Raw genomic sequence first — 21,086 nt, forward strand, 5'->3', positions numbered from 1 at the left:
GTTCTACTAAACAAATGTGTATTTTTTGCTATCAATAATTTCATCAATAATGAGCTTGCTAGCTAATCTACATCTAAGTTGACTGTAATAATAATTTTATTTTTCGACTATGACAAAATTCATGGTTTTCTTCTGTTTAAGGAAGTTTGGAATTTGAGCCTTGTTGAGTCTAATTAGAAGAATAAAATATTGCATTAAACCCGTTTTCGTCTAAATCGCTTTATAAATATCCACTCGTAAAATAAAGACTCCAATTTATACTCAAACTCACCGAAAAAATAACTATTATTACACCCATTAATTGACATGTGGTAAACAATATTTTTTAAAATTTTCTTATCTTACAAAATTCAATTCAAAACTGTTTAATACAATTCTAAGAATTAAAATTTCAGATTTCCAAAATCTAATGCGTCAATTGTTGTATTTACGTAGGTATAAAGTACACTTCTAACAATACTTGCAATTTGGATCAATCAGGAAGATTGATCACAAAAACAAAGATAATCGCTTATGTTCCTTATCTGCTTAATCGGTGTTTATATGTAAAGTTGGTTGCTAGGTTGATTTCGACGATTTTAATTTAATAAGTTGTGCAATATTGTGGCCACTTCTCAACAGTTTGTAGATTTAAGAACTCGCTTATTGGTCAAAAAATACGTGTCTGCCATAATTGTTTTTAATTTTTTTAGGTTCATAAATATGATTTTTTTATAAGCTGGTAATTAACTATGATTTTAAGAACTGCTAAAAATTAAAATAATCTAAAAATCTACAACTTAACTGTATAATGTAAAGTAAAGTAGTGTAAAGTAACCGGTTAGTACTGACATTAACAATGGTCAATTAAAAAATACCTAATTGCATTTATTTTTTTAACACAGATTTGTATAAACATAATTGCATAGCAGTTTTCCTGCTAACTTTATTTATTTGTTATTTATGTGTAAAGTTGGTTGCTGTTTTTTTCATAATTTTCTAACAAGAAAATTTTTGACAAATGAATATACAGGGTGACCTAGGGGTGAGTAATTGGTCTGTAACAATTTATACAAAGTTACATTATTTTTTGTGTAGAATCTAACTATGTAAAAATATATAGGGTATTCCATTCAAAAAATATATATAACTTTGATTCACCACACTTTATACAACACCCTGTACACATCCTTGGGTCACCCTGTATAATTGTTTTTGCAAAGATCAAATCATGTAGATCATGATGATGTGATACACATATCGTTTATTTACCTTGGTATTCACTAAACGGAATTAGTTGCTATCATTTAAAATACAAACATAACCTCAGTACAAATTTTTATGGTTTTTTGTAAAATTCTGAATCTATTGCTTTTATTAATTATTACTTTTAATTGTTTGTAATTTTTTTTGTTACTTCTAAATGCCAGGTTTCACTTACAGTGATTAAATTAAATAAAAAAAGCAATCTCTTTGAATTTTTTTATTAACATGTAAAAAAGCTAAATCTAACATCCAGCAATCCACCCAGAATTATCTCCACTACAATAAGGCGCATAAGTTGTCCAGGCATTGAACCCATTTCCGGAAAGTCTCTGATGTTCATCGAAGATGGCTTTAGCACACACGGAATCGTCACTAATATCATCATTATGGAAATCGGCACATCTCTTATTGCAACCACCTCCTGGACTATCTCCAGTCGAACACCAGTAAATTTGACTTATTTGATAAATCCCATGGTCTCCAGTCACAGTATTGGTGGCATCGGTGTTAAAAGCGGATTCGTAATTTGCGATACAGACCCATGTGGAAATATGCTCTGCAGGGAACAGACCATAGCCTCTGATAGTGTTGGCAAACTCACACTTATCGAAAATTTTTGCTTCGCTCAGCGAAGCAAAGGCGAAAATAGCAACCACAGCGAGAAGTTTCATTTTTGCAACTGTAGACAAGTTACTACAATTTTTGCAAAAGAGTGATTGTTTAAATACCCGCCAAGCTGTTGTTTTATCAAGATTATCTGCCTTTTGCAATTGTAAATATTGAGTGTTTACTGTAAATAATAAAAGTGAAGCAATGTTTCTAGTGTATAAGGACAAAAATAGAATTTTATTGCTCTATCTGTGTCGAGAGTGCTTCAAGATGAGCTCGTTTTCGAGCAATTAATCGAAAGATTGTTATTACCAGGTAGCAACAGACTAAATTTTTTGACAAAACATTTTATGGAATGGTTACATGATGCTCTAATACTTGAAATACATATTTTCTAGAAGTATCCTTTAAGGAACTTGTTGCTATTTTCGCTGCAGTATTTCTTGCGCCACTCAGGCGCTGAACTCATTTCTAGACAGTTTTTAATATTTTTTGTAGATCTTCTTGGCACAGGAAACTTCGTTTTTCGCAATGTTTTGATAATAACAGCAACTGTCGATTGACAGTGATAGTGGTCGGATTTTTTGAATGTACAGGTGTGCCATTTAAATCCCACATTAAAAGTTTTGGGAGTTCTAGTAATGATAGTCATCTGAAAATTTGTACACTTCCAGATTCTCTTAGGTCCTGCTCAATAAACATATTTTCAAAATGGCGCTGTCAACTTTCTTATTTTAAATGGAAAGCTATATTTTTTAATGCGTTTTTGGATTACTAGAGTTATTTTAAGGTAGTTTTCATAATCTTTCTCTATACCTAAATTTAGCCGTTTACGAAATGTTGAGGTTTTTTTTATGAATTTGCACCTTCCAGTTCAAAAATCGATAACTCTGCCATTTTTTTAAATTTGGAAATATTTTTAGCTTATTTGAAACAGGAAGCCCAGATCTTTTTTTTTGTGTTTTCAAATTTCTATAAAAAGAATAACAAACCCCAAGTGTTTAAAGTTAAGTTTTGAGAACTTTAAGCACCCATAACTCAATTTTTTCAAATGAAATGCCACAAGTTTTATTTCATTATATCGTAGAGAATTTAATTCTGCATTGATTTGTGTTAGCATTCCCTATACTTATGTTTAATAGTTTTCAAGTTCCAATAACTTTTTGTTGGGATTGAGAAATTTATTAGCCATATGCCTTTATCATAGGTTGCTATGAAAAGGAAAAAATGTGAAAAATAAAAGTTTTTTAAACCAATATTCAATGAACTGTTGTTTTCACAGGACGGACAACACAATTTTGAACAGAGTTTGTCGTTTGTTTATTCAGAAAAGTTTTTATGGCAAACTATGCAAAAATAGCTGTGGTTAGTAAGAAAATTTCTACAGTGTCAAAAAAGCAACATAACTTGAAAATTATCACAGATGGGTATCGGGAATGCTAATACAGATCGATACAGAAAAAAATTCTCTTCCATCTAGTAAAATAAAAATTGGGACATCCTATTTGAAAAAATTAAGTTATGGGTACTTGAAGTTGTCCAAACTCAACCTTAAAATTTTTGGGTTTATTAACTTTTTTTCTAATTTTGAACACACTGGTGAACAGATATGGGCTTTCATTTTCAATTCTCCAAATATGATTTCGAAATCTCTAAAACTAAGAGAGTTGCCGATTTTTTAAGTGACAGGTGCAAATCTAAAAATTTTCAAAAAATCTTAAATATCTCGAAAACGGTTATACATAAGTATAGGGAAAGCTGATAAAAACTGTCTTAAAATAACTCAAGTAATCCAAAAACGCAGTAAAATCATAGCTTTCCATCTATTTCAAACAAATATCGTTATTAGAACTTTCAATACTTCAAATGTGGGATTTAGACGGAACATCCTGTATAATATAATAATAAAACGACATACTTTATCACAAAAGTTATCGCACTTTTTTGGGAACAAGTTTGTAACTGTTTTTCCGACCTCGATTGTTTGATTTCCATGAAGCAGAGTGGTAAAAGTAGTGCAATTTATTTAGATAAAAATTAGTTTATTATTGTAATCTGTAATTATAATGTGTGAAAATTAAGTTAAAGTTAAAAGAGCATGCAAAATATTATAAAACTCGAATTATTGTGAATTCTCTACCATGAAAAGTGCTATTCATTTCTAAAAGTAGCGTGTTTGTGCAAGTCAAGGGACAATTTTTTTAAGTACTTGTATTTTTTACAATGACAAAAGAAATAAGTGATTATGCAACTACTTACTAAAAGACATACAAAAGATTGTTTAACTAAGAAAGTTAGAAAATTTAAACACTTAGAAATTAAACGATTAAAAGACAAAGAAGCTAAAACAATAGAGAACTGAAATTTGAAAAAATTATCAAATTGAAAAGCTATTATTCTACGTAGCTAAGGCACTGATAAACCAAAAAACTGAAAACAAGACAACACTGAAACACCAAAAAAATAAGAGATTGAAATGGTGGGACACAGAGAAACTTGAAACTGGAAGAACTAATAATTAGAAAAAAGTGGTAATTTGAAGAAAACTACTGGGAGGGTGAAAAATTGAGAAACTCGTGGAATAAATAGAATATAAATTATATAACAAAAACTTACTAGTAGCTAAATGTTTTAATAGCAGAAGATTTTACTTTTCGACCACTGAAATTATGGTCTAATTTTTGGAAATTTTACAGTTAAATAGCTTTTGAGTAATGCTAATGAGCAATGAGAATATAAGATTATTATCTTAATAAAGATAGGAATTATATAAATAAATTTGGATTTTTGATTTACAATTGAGTATTTTTCAAGTTCACGTTTCGGGTTACATTTAACCATTTTTATGACTTAAATGTTACCCAAAACATTAACCTGAAGTAACTGATTGCACAGATAATTTGATAATAAATTTTAAAATCTTCATATTACTCTTACCTTTATTAAACTATCAAAATCAATACATTAGATTAACTCTGTAAGGGCCACGTTTTAAGAAAGGCAATTTAAAAGCATTTTAGATGCAAAAAAATTAGAGTGTTTTTTTTAAATTTTGGGTGATTGAACTATTGAAAGACTTTTTTTTCGAAATTTTTTTTTTTTTGTGCACAATTAATCTCCATTCATTAAGCTCATACGTTTTTCTTATAAGGTGACTTAGTTTAATTGTTTTTGTTATTCTTGGTTATGGTATAATTAATTTTTTATTAAGAGTGTATTTTCGTTAAAAAGATCAATTTATTAAAAAAAAGTTTAGCTTGAAATTATCAAAATTAAAATTTATATCCAAAAATGCAAAAATATTGGATGTTTTAGTAAAAATAAACATAAGTTTGTATTGCAGTCCATTTTTGAAACACTCTGTAGACTTAAGAAAAATTTTACACTGTTTTGATTTGGATCGCGTTTCACAAGATATATAAACTGATAGTTGGCATCATTTAGAACCCACTTGGTCGAAGTTACTTCAGTGGAAAGTTTAATGATTTTCTAATGTTATTTACTATTTTTATTTTTATTTTTTGAAAACTCTTGAAAACTACTCTAATGACGACATGTTGTTTTTGGTTTTTAATTTTGTTGGTATTCTAAAGTGGTGTTCTCTTTGTTGAATAAGCTAAAATGATTAAATTTAGATGAATAAATACTAATAGTTTTAGTTTGATTCTAAAAAAAATGGTTGATGTTAGTGAGACGTGTAGAAATTTAATTAAACAACATATTCTGTTGGAAACTGATTGAAAGAATATTTTAAGATTTTCTATCAAATTTCAATTTATGTATAGTGGACTAAATTCAAATTGAATTGTACTTCTCTATCGGTGTCAAGTGTGCTTCGGATGAGCTTGTTTTCGGGTAATATTAATTATATAATTAAAATTATTAGGAAGCAACAAACAAATTTTTTGGCAAAACATTTTACTGAACTATTACATGATATTACAACAGTTTAAAATACATATTTCCTAGAAGCATCCTTTAATGAACTTGTTATTATTTCCTCTGCAGTATTTCTTGTAAGCCACCCAAGCATTGAACCCATTTCCAGAAAGTTTTTGATGTTCGTTGTAGATCTTCTTGACACAGGCAACATCGTCTTTAATGTCGTTATTTCGAAAATCGGAACATTTCGCATTGCATGCTTTTCCCGGTTTGTTGCTGTTTGAACACCAGTAGATTTGGCTTATTTGAAACAAGCCATGGTCTCCTGTTTTCTTGTTGATAGCAGCAGTGTTGAAACCCGATTCGTAATTTGCGATGCACATCCATGTTGCCAGTTGATTTCCAGGGATGTGGTGCTTGTTTTTCAATTCTTTGGCAAGTTCACATCGTTTGAAGACTTTTGCTTCTATTTGAAGTGAAACACAAAGCGAAACGAAGAGGAGCACAAGTAATTTGCTCAAAGGATTCATCTTGGACTTACTGATGTTAACACGCAAGTTTTTGTCTTTTATATAGGGCTACAATCTCGTTTTTCGCAATGTTTTGATAACTGCCGATTAGCAACTTTGTGGACGGATTTTCCGAATGTAATAAAACGACATACAATGCATACATTTTATCATAAAAGTTTATTATACTTTTCTGGGAAAAAAATTGTTACTGTTTTTCGACCTAGATTGTTTTCTTTCTAAGTTGCAATACAAAAAAGTACAATTTATTTATAAAAAATAATTCTTTACCTCTTTACAACAAATGTCTTCATCAGAGACTAAAACAAAATTTAGTTTCTATTATCTGTTGTAGTTATTTAAAAATTTATGTTTTAGAGAGGAGCAAACATTTATAGTCCAACTTTGATTAGTCGATCTTCGACCTCTCGTATTTTTTTAACTCTGTGTAAATTCACAATTTTTACTTTAGATCAACAGTTTCAAGTCGTTGTGAAGACTAGATTATGTGTTTCAAAATTATATTTTTTGTTTTAATATTTTCTTCAACTTCAATTTTTTTTTAACGATGTTACATATATAGAACGGTTTCTACCAATTGCAGGCTTCTCTATTTTTTTATACAATATGAAACAAAAAAAATGTGAAATCAAATTAACTATTGCATTTAAATTGAGAGACAATAAAAATAAACTTTCAAGATGAAATCTTAACTATTATTAACGTAATTTAATTTAGAGGGTTGTATACTATATTTTGTCCTTGACTTCAATATAATGCGGTAGTAACGCGTAAGATGTTGTTTGTTTTTGTCAAAAATATCTTATCCTTTTTTACCACTGTCTATAATATACTGGGACAATGAACTTTTTTACTACTATTTGTTTGATGTGTTAGTTTATTTTTAAACTCACGCTTTATAATACTTCTTGGTAAAACGAAATTTTATCGTCTAGAGAAATATGGTTTACAACCATTGTTATTTATTTATTTTTCATGTTTATAATTATTGCCAATTAAAGTAACTCAATAATTAATAAATAATGGGGGATGGAATAAAATTTTGTACACAACGATAAAATTCACCATAATCTTTTTAAGCGTCTTTCAATGTAAAACAAAATTTTATCGTCTTGTATAATAATAAATAACTATTTCTCATCGACTGCAACTCACCAAAAAAATGTTAAAGCACTAAGTTCGTTTATTTTTCTTTTAAGCTACCTTTTTTTGTTATTTCACATTACGATTTAATGAATTTTTTAAGAGTGTTTTGCCAAAAAACTCAAAGCGTTTTAAATTGATCATAATAATCTTAGGTATTAAAAGCTACATCCAAAAATCAAAAATGCAAAAAATTATTTTGAGAAGCTGAAGTTTGTATTGTAGTTAATTATTTCTAAAACACTCAGTACCTATATGTCCTTGAAAATAATTTTAGGAGAGGCAGGAAGTTTTTGTCTACATACAGGGTGTTTCACATAACTTTACGAGGCATGCACCTAATGTACGCATCCAAATATCAATAGATACAAAAAATACACATTTAATTATTTAATTTTTGGAAATCTATGACAGTAGTTGTCAGACTAGTGACTGTTTGATTAATGGTCATGTTTTTCACAAACGGTTATCATGTGTTTTATGAAGAGACGGCATGAATATGATTCCAATCTATTTGTCTAACTAACTAATCACTAACTAACTAAAAATGTTATAATTTTTTGAAGGAGTGAACGAACTAGAGAAGTCAATTTTTCAAAATTTGTAATCGAGTTTATATCACTCTGTATAAATGTTGTAAATTTTTTTTTCTGTTGGTAACATTTTAAGCCTTCTTTTTAATATCTGAATTTTAGATTATATATACTATTTTAAAACACACTTCCGATAGCAACGTGTTTTCACTATTTTAAAACACGCTTCTCATATTACCGTGTTTTAAATTAAAATATTCCAACAAAAACAATTTTGGATACCACTTATGCGAAAACGCTTAAGGTTTTCGGGTGTCATGCAACTCGCGTACGCTCGTTGCATAATGACAGCCCTTGAACTTTAAGCTTGTGTTTTCGCACTCGTATTATTAATAGCTATAAAAAACCGACATTTAGTGATCAATAAAAGACTTTATCAACTCGCTAGAATACCCTGTCTAAAGTCTAAAGCTCTCACTCCTTTGGTATGGAAGGTATTTAAGAGAATGATGTATTTTTTATGAACTGATAGTTAACATTTTTGATTTCCTCTGCGATGTTGTTCTCTCTAATGAATAAGTTAAAGTTGATCTAAATTTAAATAAAAAAAATAAAGAAAATGTTGGTGTTAGTGAAGCCTGTAGAAACATTTTCTCTCGGAAAGTGGTCAAAAGGGCGTGAACTTTTATTCTGTTCTTTTATACTTTTAAGATTTTCTGCCAAATCCTAATTGTCCCATTAGAATTTTACTTCCTTACTGGTGTCCAACAAGTACCAACAAACTACATTTTTGTTAAAACATTTTATTGATACGTTATATAATGTTACAATAATACTTATTTTTTAAAAGCATCCTTTGATGAAATGATCATTATTTCCTGTGCAATATTTCTTGTAAGCCACCCAGGCATTGAACCCATTTCCGGACAGTCTTTGATGTTCTTTGTAGATCTTCTTGACACAGGCAACATCGTCCCGAATGTCGTTATCTCGAAATTCGGAACATTTGGCATTGCACCCTTTCCCTGGTTTGTTGCTGTTTGAACACCAATAAATTTGGCTTATTTGAAACAAGCCATGGTCTCCTGTTTGCGTGTTGATAGCAGCAGTGTTGTAATGCGATTCATATTTTGCGATGCACATCCATGTTGCCAGTTGAGTTCCAGGCAAATGGTTCTTTTTCAATTCTTTAGCAAGTTCACATCGTTCGAAAATTTTTGCTTTAACTTGAAGTGAAACACAAAGCGAGACAAAGAGGAACACAAGTATTTTGCTCAAAGGACTCATCTTGGATATACTGATGTTAAAACGCAAGTTCTTGTGTTTTATATTGAACTACAGCCTCGGTTTTTTACGCATTGTTTTGATAATAAAACCAACTGACTGATAGTGGTTGGATTTTCCTAATGTAATTAAACGGCGTACAAGAATACTTTTATCACAAAAGTTTGTTACACTTTTCTGGCAATAAGTTTGTCCGAATGCAAAATTATCAAAATGCGAAGCTATCGTGCGTTCATTTAAAAACCTGGGCCCAGTTGACTGTGCTTTAAATTTGAACTTGGGAACAGTGTAATCGGATCCGGAAATAGTTGCCGGCACTCATTTATGGATGTCAAAAAGTTTTGAGATTAGGTACTTTCCCACCCTTGTAATCGTTACTTATTTTGCTTTGCATTTAGTCCTGTTTCATCGGATTTTTCTCTCTGTTCAACTTTAAAAAAATCAGTTCTTTTCAGAACTCCATAATTGTGTGTGAGTGCACAATTTCTTGTGTGACTGCACTGTGCGAATTTTGCATTTTATTTTGCTTTAGTTCGTTGTTCGAGTGTTAAACATGTCTTTTTTCCCAACAACATATAATGTTTATGTTGGAATCGTACTTCCGCAACGGAAGAAAAAGGTTGCCGGAATCTGGAGTATTCTGTTAATGCATGCTTTTTCCCTACAACAAACATGTTCTTAGTTTGTTCTTTGACTCATTCTAGCCAGGTTCACTTGAAAGCCTAAATAAAATTTAGACCAACTGTTTCGATTAAGAGTTCCAGTCACAAACCCACTCATTTATCCAAGTACGCCCGTGTATTTGCATCGAAGGTCTAAAAGGGGCAGCAAAATTAAATCACCAAAATTTTTTAGACTATTTTTTTCTATTTTTTGAAGTTAAGGCTGTCTTGGGTCACTGCGCGCATTTCTGCTGTGGTGCTTGATTTAACTTTCAGCAGGTTTTTGAATGAAATCAAAGAAGATTTTCGTTTGACAATATTGACATTTCGTAATGGCTGTGGCCTCAGCGACTGTCCAAATTCTACACTGGAAAATTATAAAACAAAAGAAGATTCCACAGTCTCCTGAGCCAAGGTTTTTATTTGAACGCTCGATATAATAACAATACCGTAGGTACTATTTAAAATAATAAAAAAATTAAATAATTTGTTTCTGTGATCATTATTTACAATTTGTGACCATACTTTCAAAAATTTTTAGAATTGCTCATTATTATGCCAAATTAATAAATTATAATTTTCAAGAAAGCAGTTTCGGTTTCTTTATCGGTTGAGGTAGAGACAAGATGAGTGTTTTGATAGAACAGATACAGGTATTGGAATTGGCGAATTTGGATGATAACCGATAAAATTTGGGTTCAAAGTGGATTTTATCAGAGATCACATTTGTACATCATTGTTTATTATTATTACCTATGCAGGAATAAGAAAACAGCAGTATAACTTAACGGTTATTTTATTCAAATAAGATTTTAAAGTTAACATCCGCAAACACTTTTCGGTAAAAAAACACAATGTTAATACAGAAAATAAATAATACACTTAGTTTTTATTTACAAAGAGAAGTAATGAAACTACAGTAACTACACCTCCCACTCCAATCAAACTCCATTTGATGATTTCCAGTATTTTCAAATTGTTGAGTAAAGTTTTTTTTATTATGTTGATATATTCGTCATCTAATGTCATTGACTGCAATAATAAATGATGCAGTTTTGTAGTAAAATAATAATTATTGTAATAATCTTACCTCTTCTAACCAAAATATTGGGACAAGTGCATTTGTTACATTTTCAATACTTGTGATGTCTTCAATAGCACGAATGAACATATTAAATTGAACTCTTTTAGCTACTTGCAACGGAGCTCCGGAGGTCTGAAAATTACCATTAAAATTCTAAAATAATTGAATTACAGTAGATGATTACATTGCCACATAAATTAAAAAAATAAGGTGGATTACAAGTTTATTTTATACATGAGCTCAGCGAAATAGTACTGTTTTGATCAAGTTTAACTACAGATATTTCACAAATTATTACAAAATTAAATTCATTTTTAAATGTTTTTTTAATTATTATCAGAAAAAAAAACAGTAAACATAAATGCGAGTCGTGACTTAAAAAAATAAAATCGACCTGTTCCAAATTTTTTTTTTGATGAATAACTCACAGCAAAGAAATGAGTTTTGCGTGTTACTTGGTCCAGTGTGTATTTAAAAAAAACATTTATAAAGTAGCATTAAGACGACACATTTTCTAGCTGATTATGATGTAGGTATGTTTGTATACCCTGCAAAAATTTCATGGAAAAATATATTGTAAGATTATTAAACAATTAAATATAATAAAAGTCATCTTACACCATTCTAAATGTCAATAATTTGTTTACTTAATTTATTTCCACCACTTACAAATATTTATTCATAAATTCAGTACATAATTGCTTTTTAATTGCCATTTTAAAGCGCATGTTACGATGAAACTTACCGGTTCTAGGATGACAAAAGTTTCGTGCAATTTTGGATCCGGATGTAGACCATCAACTGAAGCTAAATACTTCTTATCGCCGTAGAGCAAATGTGGAAAAGATAACAGAACAGGAGCACCTTAAAATTACCATTAACTAAAACTACAACTAAGAAACTATTTTAACTTAAACGACAAATGAATTAATTTCTAACTAATCTAAAACCGTTCCTTTTCCACAAAAACGAATATTCAGACTGGTCTGCACCGTACAATTTTTGTTCGCGTTTATGGTCCGAATGCACATTTTCAAATACAAATGATAACGGTTTGATAGTGGTCGACTTGTGAAAACTAAAAGGTGGTTTCGTGCTAGATAACCTGAATGGTTTTGTTGTACTTGGTGTTTTGGCATTTTTAAATGGTTTAGTAAATGGTGAAATTTGATTTGGTTTTGCGGTGGTGAAAACTCTAGAGGGTGTTTTTTCCTTTTTGCTTTTTTTTGGAGGTGTTGGCAGGGGTGGAAACTCGTAGACATCATCACCATCGTCAACATCAGGCGAAGTTGTTGTGGTAGTTCCACTGATATTGCTATCAATTTCGTTATCAAAGCATCCCTCAATGTATTTGGATGCGTCTTGTTTGCAATACAAGGGATACACAGCCCAGGCATTAAACCCATTGCCTGACAGAACCGAATGCTCTTTAAAAATCCTTCTAACACACGCAATGTCATCGGTTATGTCATCGTCCTCAAAGGCCGAACAGGGGGCATTACAGGCGTAGCCATTGCCAGGTGGTGAGCACCAGAACAAGTCGCTGATTTGGAAAAGTCCGTGATCTCCACTACCACGGTTGACAGCCGATGTGTTGAAGGTTGATTCGTGTTTGGCGATGCAAACCCAGGTCGCGATTTGATGGCCGGGAAATTTATGAACATGTTTCAATTCGCGGGCTAACTCACAACGATCGTACACTTTACACTCGACAAAGGTTATTGCGACCAGAAAAAGCACGAAGAGTTCTGCCATTATTGACTGAGGTGAGATGAAGGTAAACGTGCGTTTTATAGCGAATTCGTAGTGACCCAGACCTGTTCTCTTAACACTGATTATCAGAGCTAAGAAGACTCATTTGCATAAGGAAGCGTTTAATGAACGTTTAAAGAAAGGGTAATTAGAGGTAATGTTAAAATGTTCTAATGACAGGCGTGAGGTGTGACCCCTTAGAGAGGTGTGACATTTACTATTTATTATGAACAACGTATCAATTTTTTATTTTTGATTGTTGCTTCATTACACCAAAGTAAACAAAACTATTGTTATTATTTATCGATAATTTTCGGGATTGTACACAATTGTACGATTTTTTAGCCAGGACACTGATAATTGTGAAATAATTGATGCTAGTGGATTACCTTCACTTTTGACACGAGTGTGTAATTTCAATATGTTAAACACGCAACAAGTAAATGAATTGATTTGATATTTCCTTCCTTCATGGAACATAAAAAAGTTAAATTATGAATGCAACATGCTGCTTGAATAATAATAAAAATTACATCTGCATATTTTTGTTGGCATCAATATTTGTTTTATCTAAGGTTTTCAAGGTTGAATGCTAAAAATTTGCACGGCTCTTTGATTTTTGTTAGATCATCTCATTATAACGTACAAAATATACGGTTAGAACTGCTACTGCCTTATTCCGACTACTATTTGTTTTGTATATTTTTTTCACATTTACATATTTTATTTAATAATAATAAAAACTAACAGGTACAACAAAATGTCAGTTTGTTTACCAAATCCCTATCTTTTTTAAATTAATAATTGGAATAAAATATGTATCGCAAATACGGATCTCTACTCCTTGACCCAAGAAACACGCAGCTTTAAATGTCTAATCAGTGAATATAAATAATTGTAAAAAACTTATTTAAAATGCACTTGAAGGATGTAATCGTACGTGATCTCAAATTCCAGAAATGTAGGTAACCAGGTTGTGAATAAAAAATTTATTGCTGCACTTGCATGTATTTCAAGAATTCCGTATCTGTCTGAATAAAAATTTAATTTTGAAATCACTACAAATTAAACAACATTCGTTAATTATCAACCTATTTTTTGAAAATCTATTTTGAAAACTACCAATCACACAAAAATCAGCGCTTGTTATTAGTAACTCCTTTATTTATTTCTGAATGTTTTCAGAATTTTTCTATCATTTCTTATGATTAAACTTACTAGAATAAGAGTTTGCGGTCAACAAAAAAATGTTGGAATCAACTCGCCTACAATTAATTAATGAATTTATTTATATTAATAAAACTGTATCGATGATTAATTATCTTTATTAACAAATTAGTTTAGTGAGTAACTAAAAACTAAAAATATTAAAATATTTATTAATCATTAATTTTGTATAATTTCTAGTGTTATTGTAACACAAACTGCAAACGATACGTAAATGATGTTTTGAGAAAAATATACGTAACAAAAGTGTTATTTGCCCCAAAATTTCTTTATTATTTATTTGAATTTATATTTAATTCATTATTTCTTGAAACTAGCGACATTTTTTGACGTTTTTTTACAATTAATTAATTAATTTTAATTATACAGAATTATAGAAACATACTAACTTCTGAAAAAATTCACATTGAACTTTTAGCACAATCACCTATGTAGGTATATAAGCCGAAAGACCATAAGAAATTTGTCAGGTTTTTTTTTTATTTATTTGTATGTTTCGCATTCTCATGGTCAAATTAAAATGAAAGAAATTTCTGAAAAAATACCAAAATATGGATCAAGGGGTTTTAAACGTAACACTTTTTGTGGTTTTAATTAAAAAAAGAATTCCTGCTCTATGGTGGAGTCTGAGTTTTAAAAAACGTTTTACAATTAGTAAAAATCTACCTCTTTCAAATCGGTAAATGTATATAAAGTGCCCCCTAAACTGTCCGTTGAGGTAACAATTACCTACTTCTGGCGATCCGTTTTTGGAAACAGTTTACATTTAATTTAAAGTAATTTTTGTCAACTGTCAAAGTTAAAATTGAAATTAAAAAAAAACGAAATTGGTTTACAATTGGTTTTGATTTGGAGTTAAGTTCAAATTTTATCACCAAAGTAAGAGTTTGCGGTTAACGAAAAAAATCTTGTATTTAACTCGTTTGGTTATGAGGGATTATAATAATCTCAACTACATATTAGGAGGCACTCATTCGCTATTTGTTCATTCGTGCTTTAATGAATAACGGCGATTATAAGTTTGAACAATTAAAAAATTAAAATATCAAAATATTCATTAATCATTAATTTTATTAATTTATTAATTAATAATTAATTATTAATTAATATAATTAATATTCATGAATTCATTAATGATTAATGAATATTAATTTTATTAATTAATAATTAATTATTAATTAATATATTAATAAAATTAATTAATTAATTTTATGAATGATTAATTTTTTTATTAAAAATTTTGATCTAGTGATCCACGACAGTTACCTCAGTTCAGCAGTGAAATGTATTGCGTAAATATCTTCAGCATCGCTTTATTTATCAATACGTTCAAAATGTTCCCCTAAGTCTAGTTATCCGTGACAGTTACGTTAACCCGATAACTAGATCAAAATTTTAGAAAATCGCATAATATGATTTCTGTTATGTTTAAACAAACAATGCTTAACTAATACGTAAAAAAATTCATAAAAAAATTGTTAGTAAAATAATTTTACTATTTATTTGAATTTTTACTTTTTTCTAATTCTTTTTTAAAGTTAGCAACATTTTTTAACGTCGTATTTCGGGTACAAAACAATATTTAGGAGTCATCTATTTTAAAATGACATCAAATAATAATATTTTTTTATGCAGCAACTTATTGGTGTTAAATATTATAATAAATTTTTAGTTGATTAATGCATAGAGAAAATATAAAATATTTAGTTGCAAAAGAAGAATTCTAGCTAAGTTAATTAGTTTTTGAAATACCTACAGTAAAAACAGTATATTGCTTTTAGCGGACTCACCTTGTGTAAATCTAATGTCAAAAAAAATTGTTCTGAATTTTTTTATTTATTTGCAGAAAATACAAAAGTAGATTTATTCAAGGGGTTTTAAATTTTTCTTTAATGGAAATTCAAATTGTTTACTTAGCTTTGGTTTTAACTTTATTTAAAAAATTGGTAAAATTTTATTGTTATCAACTATCATTGTTATCAGAAAAGGAAAAAGTCTCCTTCATTGTGTTATTTTGTGTAATTACTCCATCATTGACAATCATAAACAAATCTTCTTGGTATTGAGTCTATTTTTTACACATTTCCTTGTAGGGGATTACCAATCATTCAAAAAACCTTTCTTATCTTTATTAAATGTAAACAAAACAATAATTACTGTCTTTGTTTATCAGTGTTCTCAATGTTTAAGGAAATTCCAATAAAATTTATCCCTTACCTACACAATTTGTCATATCCAAAAGTCCATCTAGTAAACATCCAAAATCTCCTTCCAAAGTTCTACTCCGGTTAACACAGTAACAATAATTGTCTGTGTTTACTTTAGGAGCATTGAAGGAATCATTCGTTACAACATATTTATATCCTTGTATCCCTTTCACCATTTCTCTGGACTGATATGCCATTTTTAAACGTCTACAAATAATAACAATCGTCAAAATTGAATTCGAGATTTTTAATAGATTTGTGCAAAAATGCCGATAATGAGATGCAAGATGTTGGGAATTTATTAAAGATAATAATTTATAATGTCAGTGACATTTCGTTTATTAATAAATTCCTTGATAATGAACTTTGTGACCACTCAAGGAAAAATTCCTTAATTAGCAAACTGAGATAACCTGCAGATGTCCTCGGAAAACACATCAAACGTCATATTTGGCGTAACATAAGGCCGAAAAGTCGTCGTGCTTTTGACTTCATTACACACCGGATTATCATCCCTCCAGACGGAGACGTGACTTTCATTGTTATATTTTACCAAAGTTGAAACGTCTTCTTTTTCCTTTAAGCCACTTTTGATTGTTAAACGTCCAAGATGAGTGTTATTTTTCTAAAAAGAATTTTTTCATGAACTAAAATAAGTTGGAGGTAATATTTACAAAACTGAGGTACGAATAATTGATTGATTTGTTGACGATGGACATGCCTTTGGCGACTTTAGCTTTCGCTTTGAACTGCTTACAAATCATCTTAGCTGCAAAGTCGCTTTCGCCCCCATTTTCGCAAATGATCATTCCTTCGAACAGCAAATCTTTCACTTTTGCTGTTATGAAGAGGCCGTTGTTTTTGTTAAAAATGATAGGGAGAGCATCGTTGACAGTGGCCAGGAGGGTGGAAGATAATTCTTCGACAGTCATCAGCAGAGCCTGTTAATACATAAAAATGGTCAATGTTTTATTCATTACATAAATCTTGACTACAATCACTGACAGCAGTGATAGATGACTGTTAACAATCTGCGTTTTTTCATTTGTATCGTTTGCATAATCAAAGATGTTTGAGATAAAAAAATTGATATAATTTGCATAACAAAAGTGAAGAAATATACTTAAGTGTTTCATTAATTTTTTTGACAGTTTGATGGTTAAATCAATACGATATGTTAATTACTTACGTTAAAAGGGGAATTAAGAATTGTTAGAACATCTTCATCTGATAATTTTCCAGAAGCATTTTTATCAAATTCAAACTTCATGTAATCATAATACGATATTTCATCATCATTCCATTCAATATCGTCTTTCCAGCGAAATAATCTGAAATAGTTTTAGATTAAACCATCAGGTGATTAATATTAGAAAGCATTTGTTGAACTATTATTGACATTAATAATGAGTAATGACTGATTAAAGTGAAGGTATGCGGGTAGATAATCAATGAGGAGGAAACTGGAAATAAACACAAAAGATTTAATTAAAAATTAGAATTTGAAAACTTATTATTATTAATATTTATTTTTCACTTACCTGTAGACATAAGGTCCAACTTCTTTAACAACAGGTTTTGCACCTTGCAGTATCTCATCTACGTTCTGGACATCAAAAAAGCAGACTTTAATTTGAAATGGAAATGGAATTTTTCTAAATAGTTCCCACTGACGAGTATTTTCTTGTAAAATGGAATTCTAGAATTATAATTATTATACGAATAGTGATATAATTGTCACCTATTTAGAAAATAAAAAAATGTATAGATTAACATTATTAACAAAAAATTAGTAATTTAAAAATTGCTATTAAAAGTATCTTAACTTGTGATTTGAGGCATATGAGCATTTAGAATAAAGACATACACTACCATTTTAAATGAAGAAAAAAATCGTATGTGAACAATAGAGAGAGAAAAGTTTGATATTTTCCTTGGCGTATTTATTTATAAAAAATTAACGAACTCTTAGAATTTAAAGTTAAGTTGACAAAACCTACTGAAGATAACTTCATTCTGTATTGATGAACTACAGAAGTTTTGAACTATTTTTATTCTTTATTTAGTCGATTTAAGGCCAAGACTACAAAATTGGCTTATATATTTAAAATTTTACCAATTTTAGGAGATGACATAAAACATTACAAATTGTTTATGTTTTCGGCCAATTTTGTTCTTTATAACCAATTTTTTTCTTTGACAAAAGTTATTTATTACTTCTCGAAGTAATTAGTTAGTTATATTGGAGGTTATAGCCCCTAGAGTTGATATCCGGCTTGAAGGACCAAAAAATGTTTCCAACCATTGTTACAATTGTTTTGACGAATTTTTTATAACCTATTGAGGATAACTTAATGGTAGAGTGATCCTTGTAGCTATAGTAGTTTTCAATTTATGGTAACCTTTTGTTGGCTTTTAACAAGGTTCACATGGTTTAAACAAAACCTGTATAATTTTTTAATTTTCTGAACTGTTTTTCTATGTTATTTTGTCGATTTAATGCGAATAATCACAAAGATGGTAAATTTATTAAACTTACCATTAAGTAAAACAACATAAAAGAATTTGTAAATTTATATTTTTGGCTTATTTTGTTCGTATTTACCTATTTCTTACTTTGACAAAAATTATTCTTTTGTGAATAAATTGTAACATGGGCAACCTTAATTGCTCAAGACTTCTCGAAGTAATTGGTCCACTGACCAGGGGTTACACACCCTACTATTCATATCCGGCTCGCAGGACCAAAAATTGTTACTATATTACAATCTGCTTTAAAAAATAAAAAAACTTTTAGAATTTAAAATTACGTTGACGAATTGGTTTTTTAAATTTATTGAGGATAACTTAATTTGCAACTTATGGTGAACTTTCGTTGACTATTAGCAAGGGAACATGAAGTTTTTTCCCCTTTATTTTGTCGATTTACGGCGAAAAACTACAAAGTTAGTTTATTTATTAAACTTGCCATTAAGTGAAACATCACAAAAATAGCTTTTACATTTATATTCTCGGCTTATTTTGTCCATACTAATTTATTATATTTCACTATGACAAAAAAATAAAAAAATGTTTAACACGTGACAATAATTGTCCTCAGCGGCTGATATCCGGCTCGAATGACCAAAAAATGTTACTAAATGCTTAGCGCGATTAAAGGATTAAATGCAACTCGAGCGGTTAGGTAACTCCAATTACACAACAAAAATTTGTTTTCTAAAACTATCGTTGTATTGTGAACTAGGTATTTTATTAATTTCTTTCTTCTTTAATGTTTTAATTTTTTTTATGTCTTACTATTTACCGTTTCTAAACCTTTCAAAAGATTTTCAATTTAACTTTAAAATAAAAAGAAAATTCAAAAAACATTTTACCAACATGCCACAGTCGCTAGTTATAGACATTAACGATTTTTTTGATTTCTTAAAATATCTTCACAATTCAACTTTACAATTTTGCTAAAACCAAGACTTTCCGAAATGGCTTCCGACAGTAAAAATATTGAACAGTAACCACAATTCCCCATTATTGTTATTATGTATTACTCACATAGTCAGTCATTCATAAAATAGTGAACATGAATTGCGTCGATACCTGTTGCACAGATTCTTGCTATTATGTTGAATTTCGTTTGAAATTAAATAAATGCATTGTACTATTAATTCACTTAAATCACTTACCTCCCAAACTTTTTTATCTACAAGCATTGGAAAAATTTTAAAACCGAGAAGTACTCCCATTACCGAAAGCACAGTTCCAGACACTGCACAATAAATTAAAACTTTTGTATTCACTATTATTTTCATGTTGGTGATTTGATTGTTATATTTATATTAGATTTGTTGCAATTTTTTGATTTTCTTGCATGAAATGCAAATGGAACTGTACCGTTGGTCGGATGTTACGTGTAACCAACTGCAAGCTCACTACCATACTATCATCAAAAATGTATTACCATTATATCTGATAAAATACCAATGGTAACATGAGAAAATTATTGTAATTTTTCATGATTTAATCGTCAAATAACATTAACCTTGACTTATTCATATGTATTATACTGGACTTTTTTGCATTGTATCTTGATCAGTAAGTAAATAAACGGCCCATTTTTTTAAATGATCAATTATCTACTGGTGCTCACCATTGCCCCAATGATAATGAATTTAGAAATGCTTCTTGTTAAGCACCTATAACTACCATTATGGGTTTTATTACGAAGTTAATTTGATGATAGGAATAAATTTTCGAAATATATTTAGGTAGTTCTAGAATTTCTACACAATCATATTCTTAGCTTTTGAGTTATTTCGGTTATTCAATCCCCTATGCTAAGTTTTTTGGATTTAAGATTTTTAAGATTTAAAATTAATACCTTTGAGCTTAAAATCGGTTTCAGAAAAAAATAATAAACAGATATCATCAATAAAAGCTATACACGCAAAAATTTAAGGTGCTTTATTGAAAAAAAAATATTTGGATGGAAACTCTTTTTTGTACACCTACCTTGAATAAGATCTGGCAACGCCAGATAAGTAAAACTTCTTTAAAGATTTTTTAAGATATTAAAATTAAATTTAAAGGTCAGTCATAAATGATACAGAATGTTTACGGTCTTTAGTTTCAAACTTAAAAAAGTATACAGGGTGTCTCAAAATTGGCGAATTTTGAGTTGAACATTATAGAGAATTGCTTCCGTAGTTCAAATATAGAAAAAAATAAAGATTTGGGGCTTCCCCACATAGATACATTGGTTTGAAGATAACTCTTTGAACTGCGTTTTCTTCAAATGCAGGCTAAAAGTTTCAGTGTTTATTCCTCGGTTTATTTCCATTTATGGTAAACAATTTCTCAAAAAAGCTTTATTTTGGATTAAATTTTTAAAATTTTTTGCTTGGTTACACACTTTTGGTGGGTTATTTATTATT

At 29.6% G+C, this 21,086-nt stretch overlaps 2 protein-coding genes across 2 annotated transcripts; both read right to left on the reverse strand.

Moving 5' to 3' along the window:
* Positions 1-1,448: 1,448 nt before the first annotated feature.
* Positions 1,449-12,727, reverse strand: Lyz (lysozyme). Its single transcript, NM_001166023.1, has 4 exons — positions 12,241-12,727; positions 8,794-9,168; positions 5,842-6,301; positions 1,449-1,938 (listed from the first exon to the last, which is right to left on the reverse strand). The coding sequence occupies exons 1-4, from the start codon at positions 12,725-12,727 to the stop codon at positions 1,488-1,490; spliced, it is 1,773 nt and encodes a 590-aa protein (NP_001159495.1). The 3' UTR covers positions 1,449-1,487.
* LOC103314494 (sensory neuron membrane protein 2) lies at positions 10,669-20,096 on the reverse strand. The gene is made up of 9 exons (XM_008200740.3): positions 19,839-20,096; positions 17,700-17,857; positions 17,348-17,489; positions 16,833-17,099; positions 16,572-16,783; positions 16,169-16,365; positions 11,718-11,836; positions 10,979-11,104; positions 10,669-10,920 (listed from the first exon to the last, which is right to left on the reverse strand). Exons 1-9 carry the CDS (start codon positions 19,962-19,964, stop codon positions 10,771-10,773), a joined length of 1,497 nt encoding a protein of 498 aa, XP_008198962.1. The 5' UTR covers positions 19,965-20,096; the 3' UTR covers positions 10,669-10,770.
* Positions 20,097-21,086: the final 990 nt, after the last annotated feature.

Source organism: Tribolium castaneum, chromosome 1 (genome assembly GCF_031307605.1).
Source record: "Tribolium castaneum strain GA2 chromosome 1, icTriCast1.1, whole genome shotgun sequence".
In the NCBI taxonomy this organism is placed as follows: Eukaryota; Metazoa; Arthropoda; class Insecta; order Coleoptera; family Tenebrionidae; genus Tribolium; species Tribolium castaneum.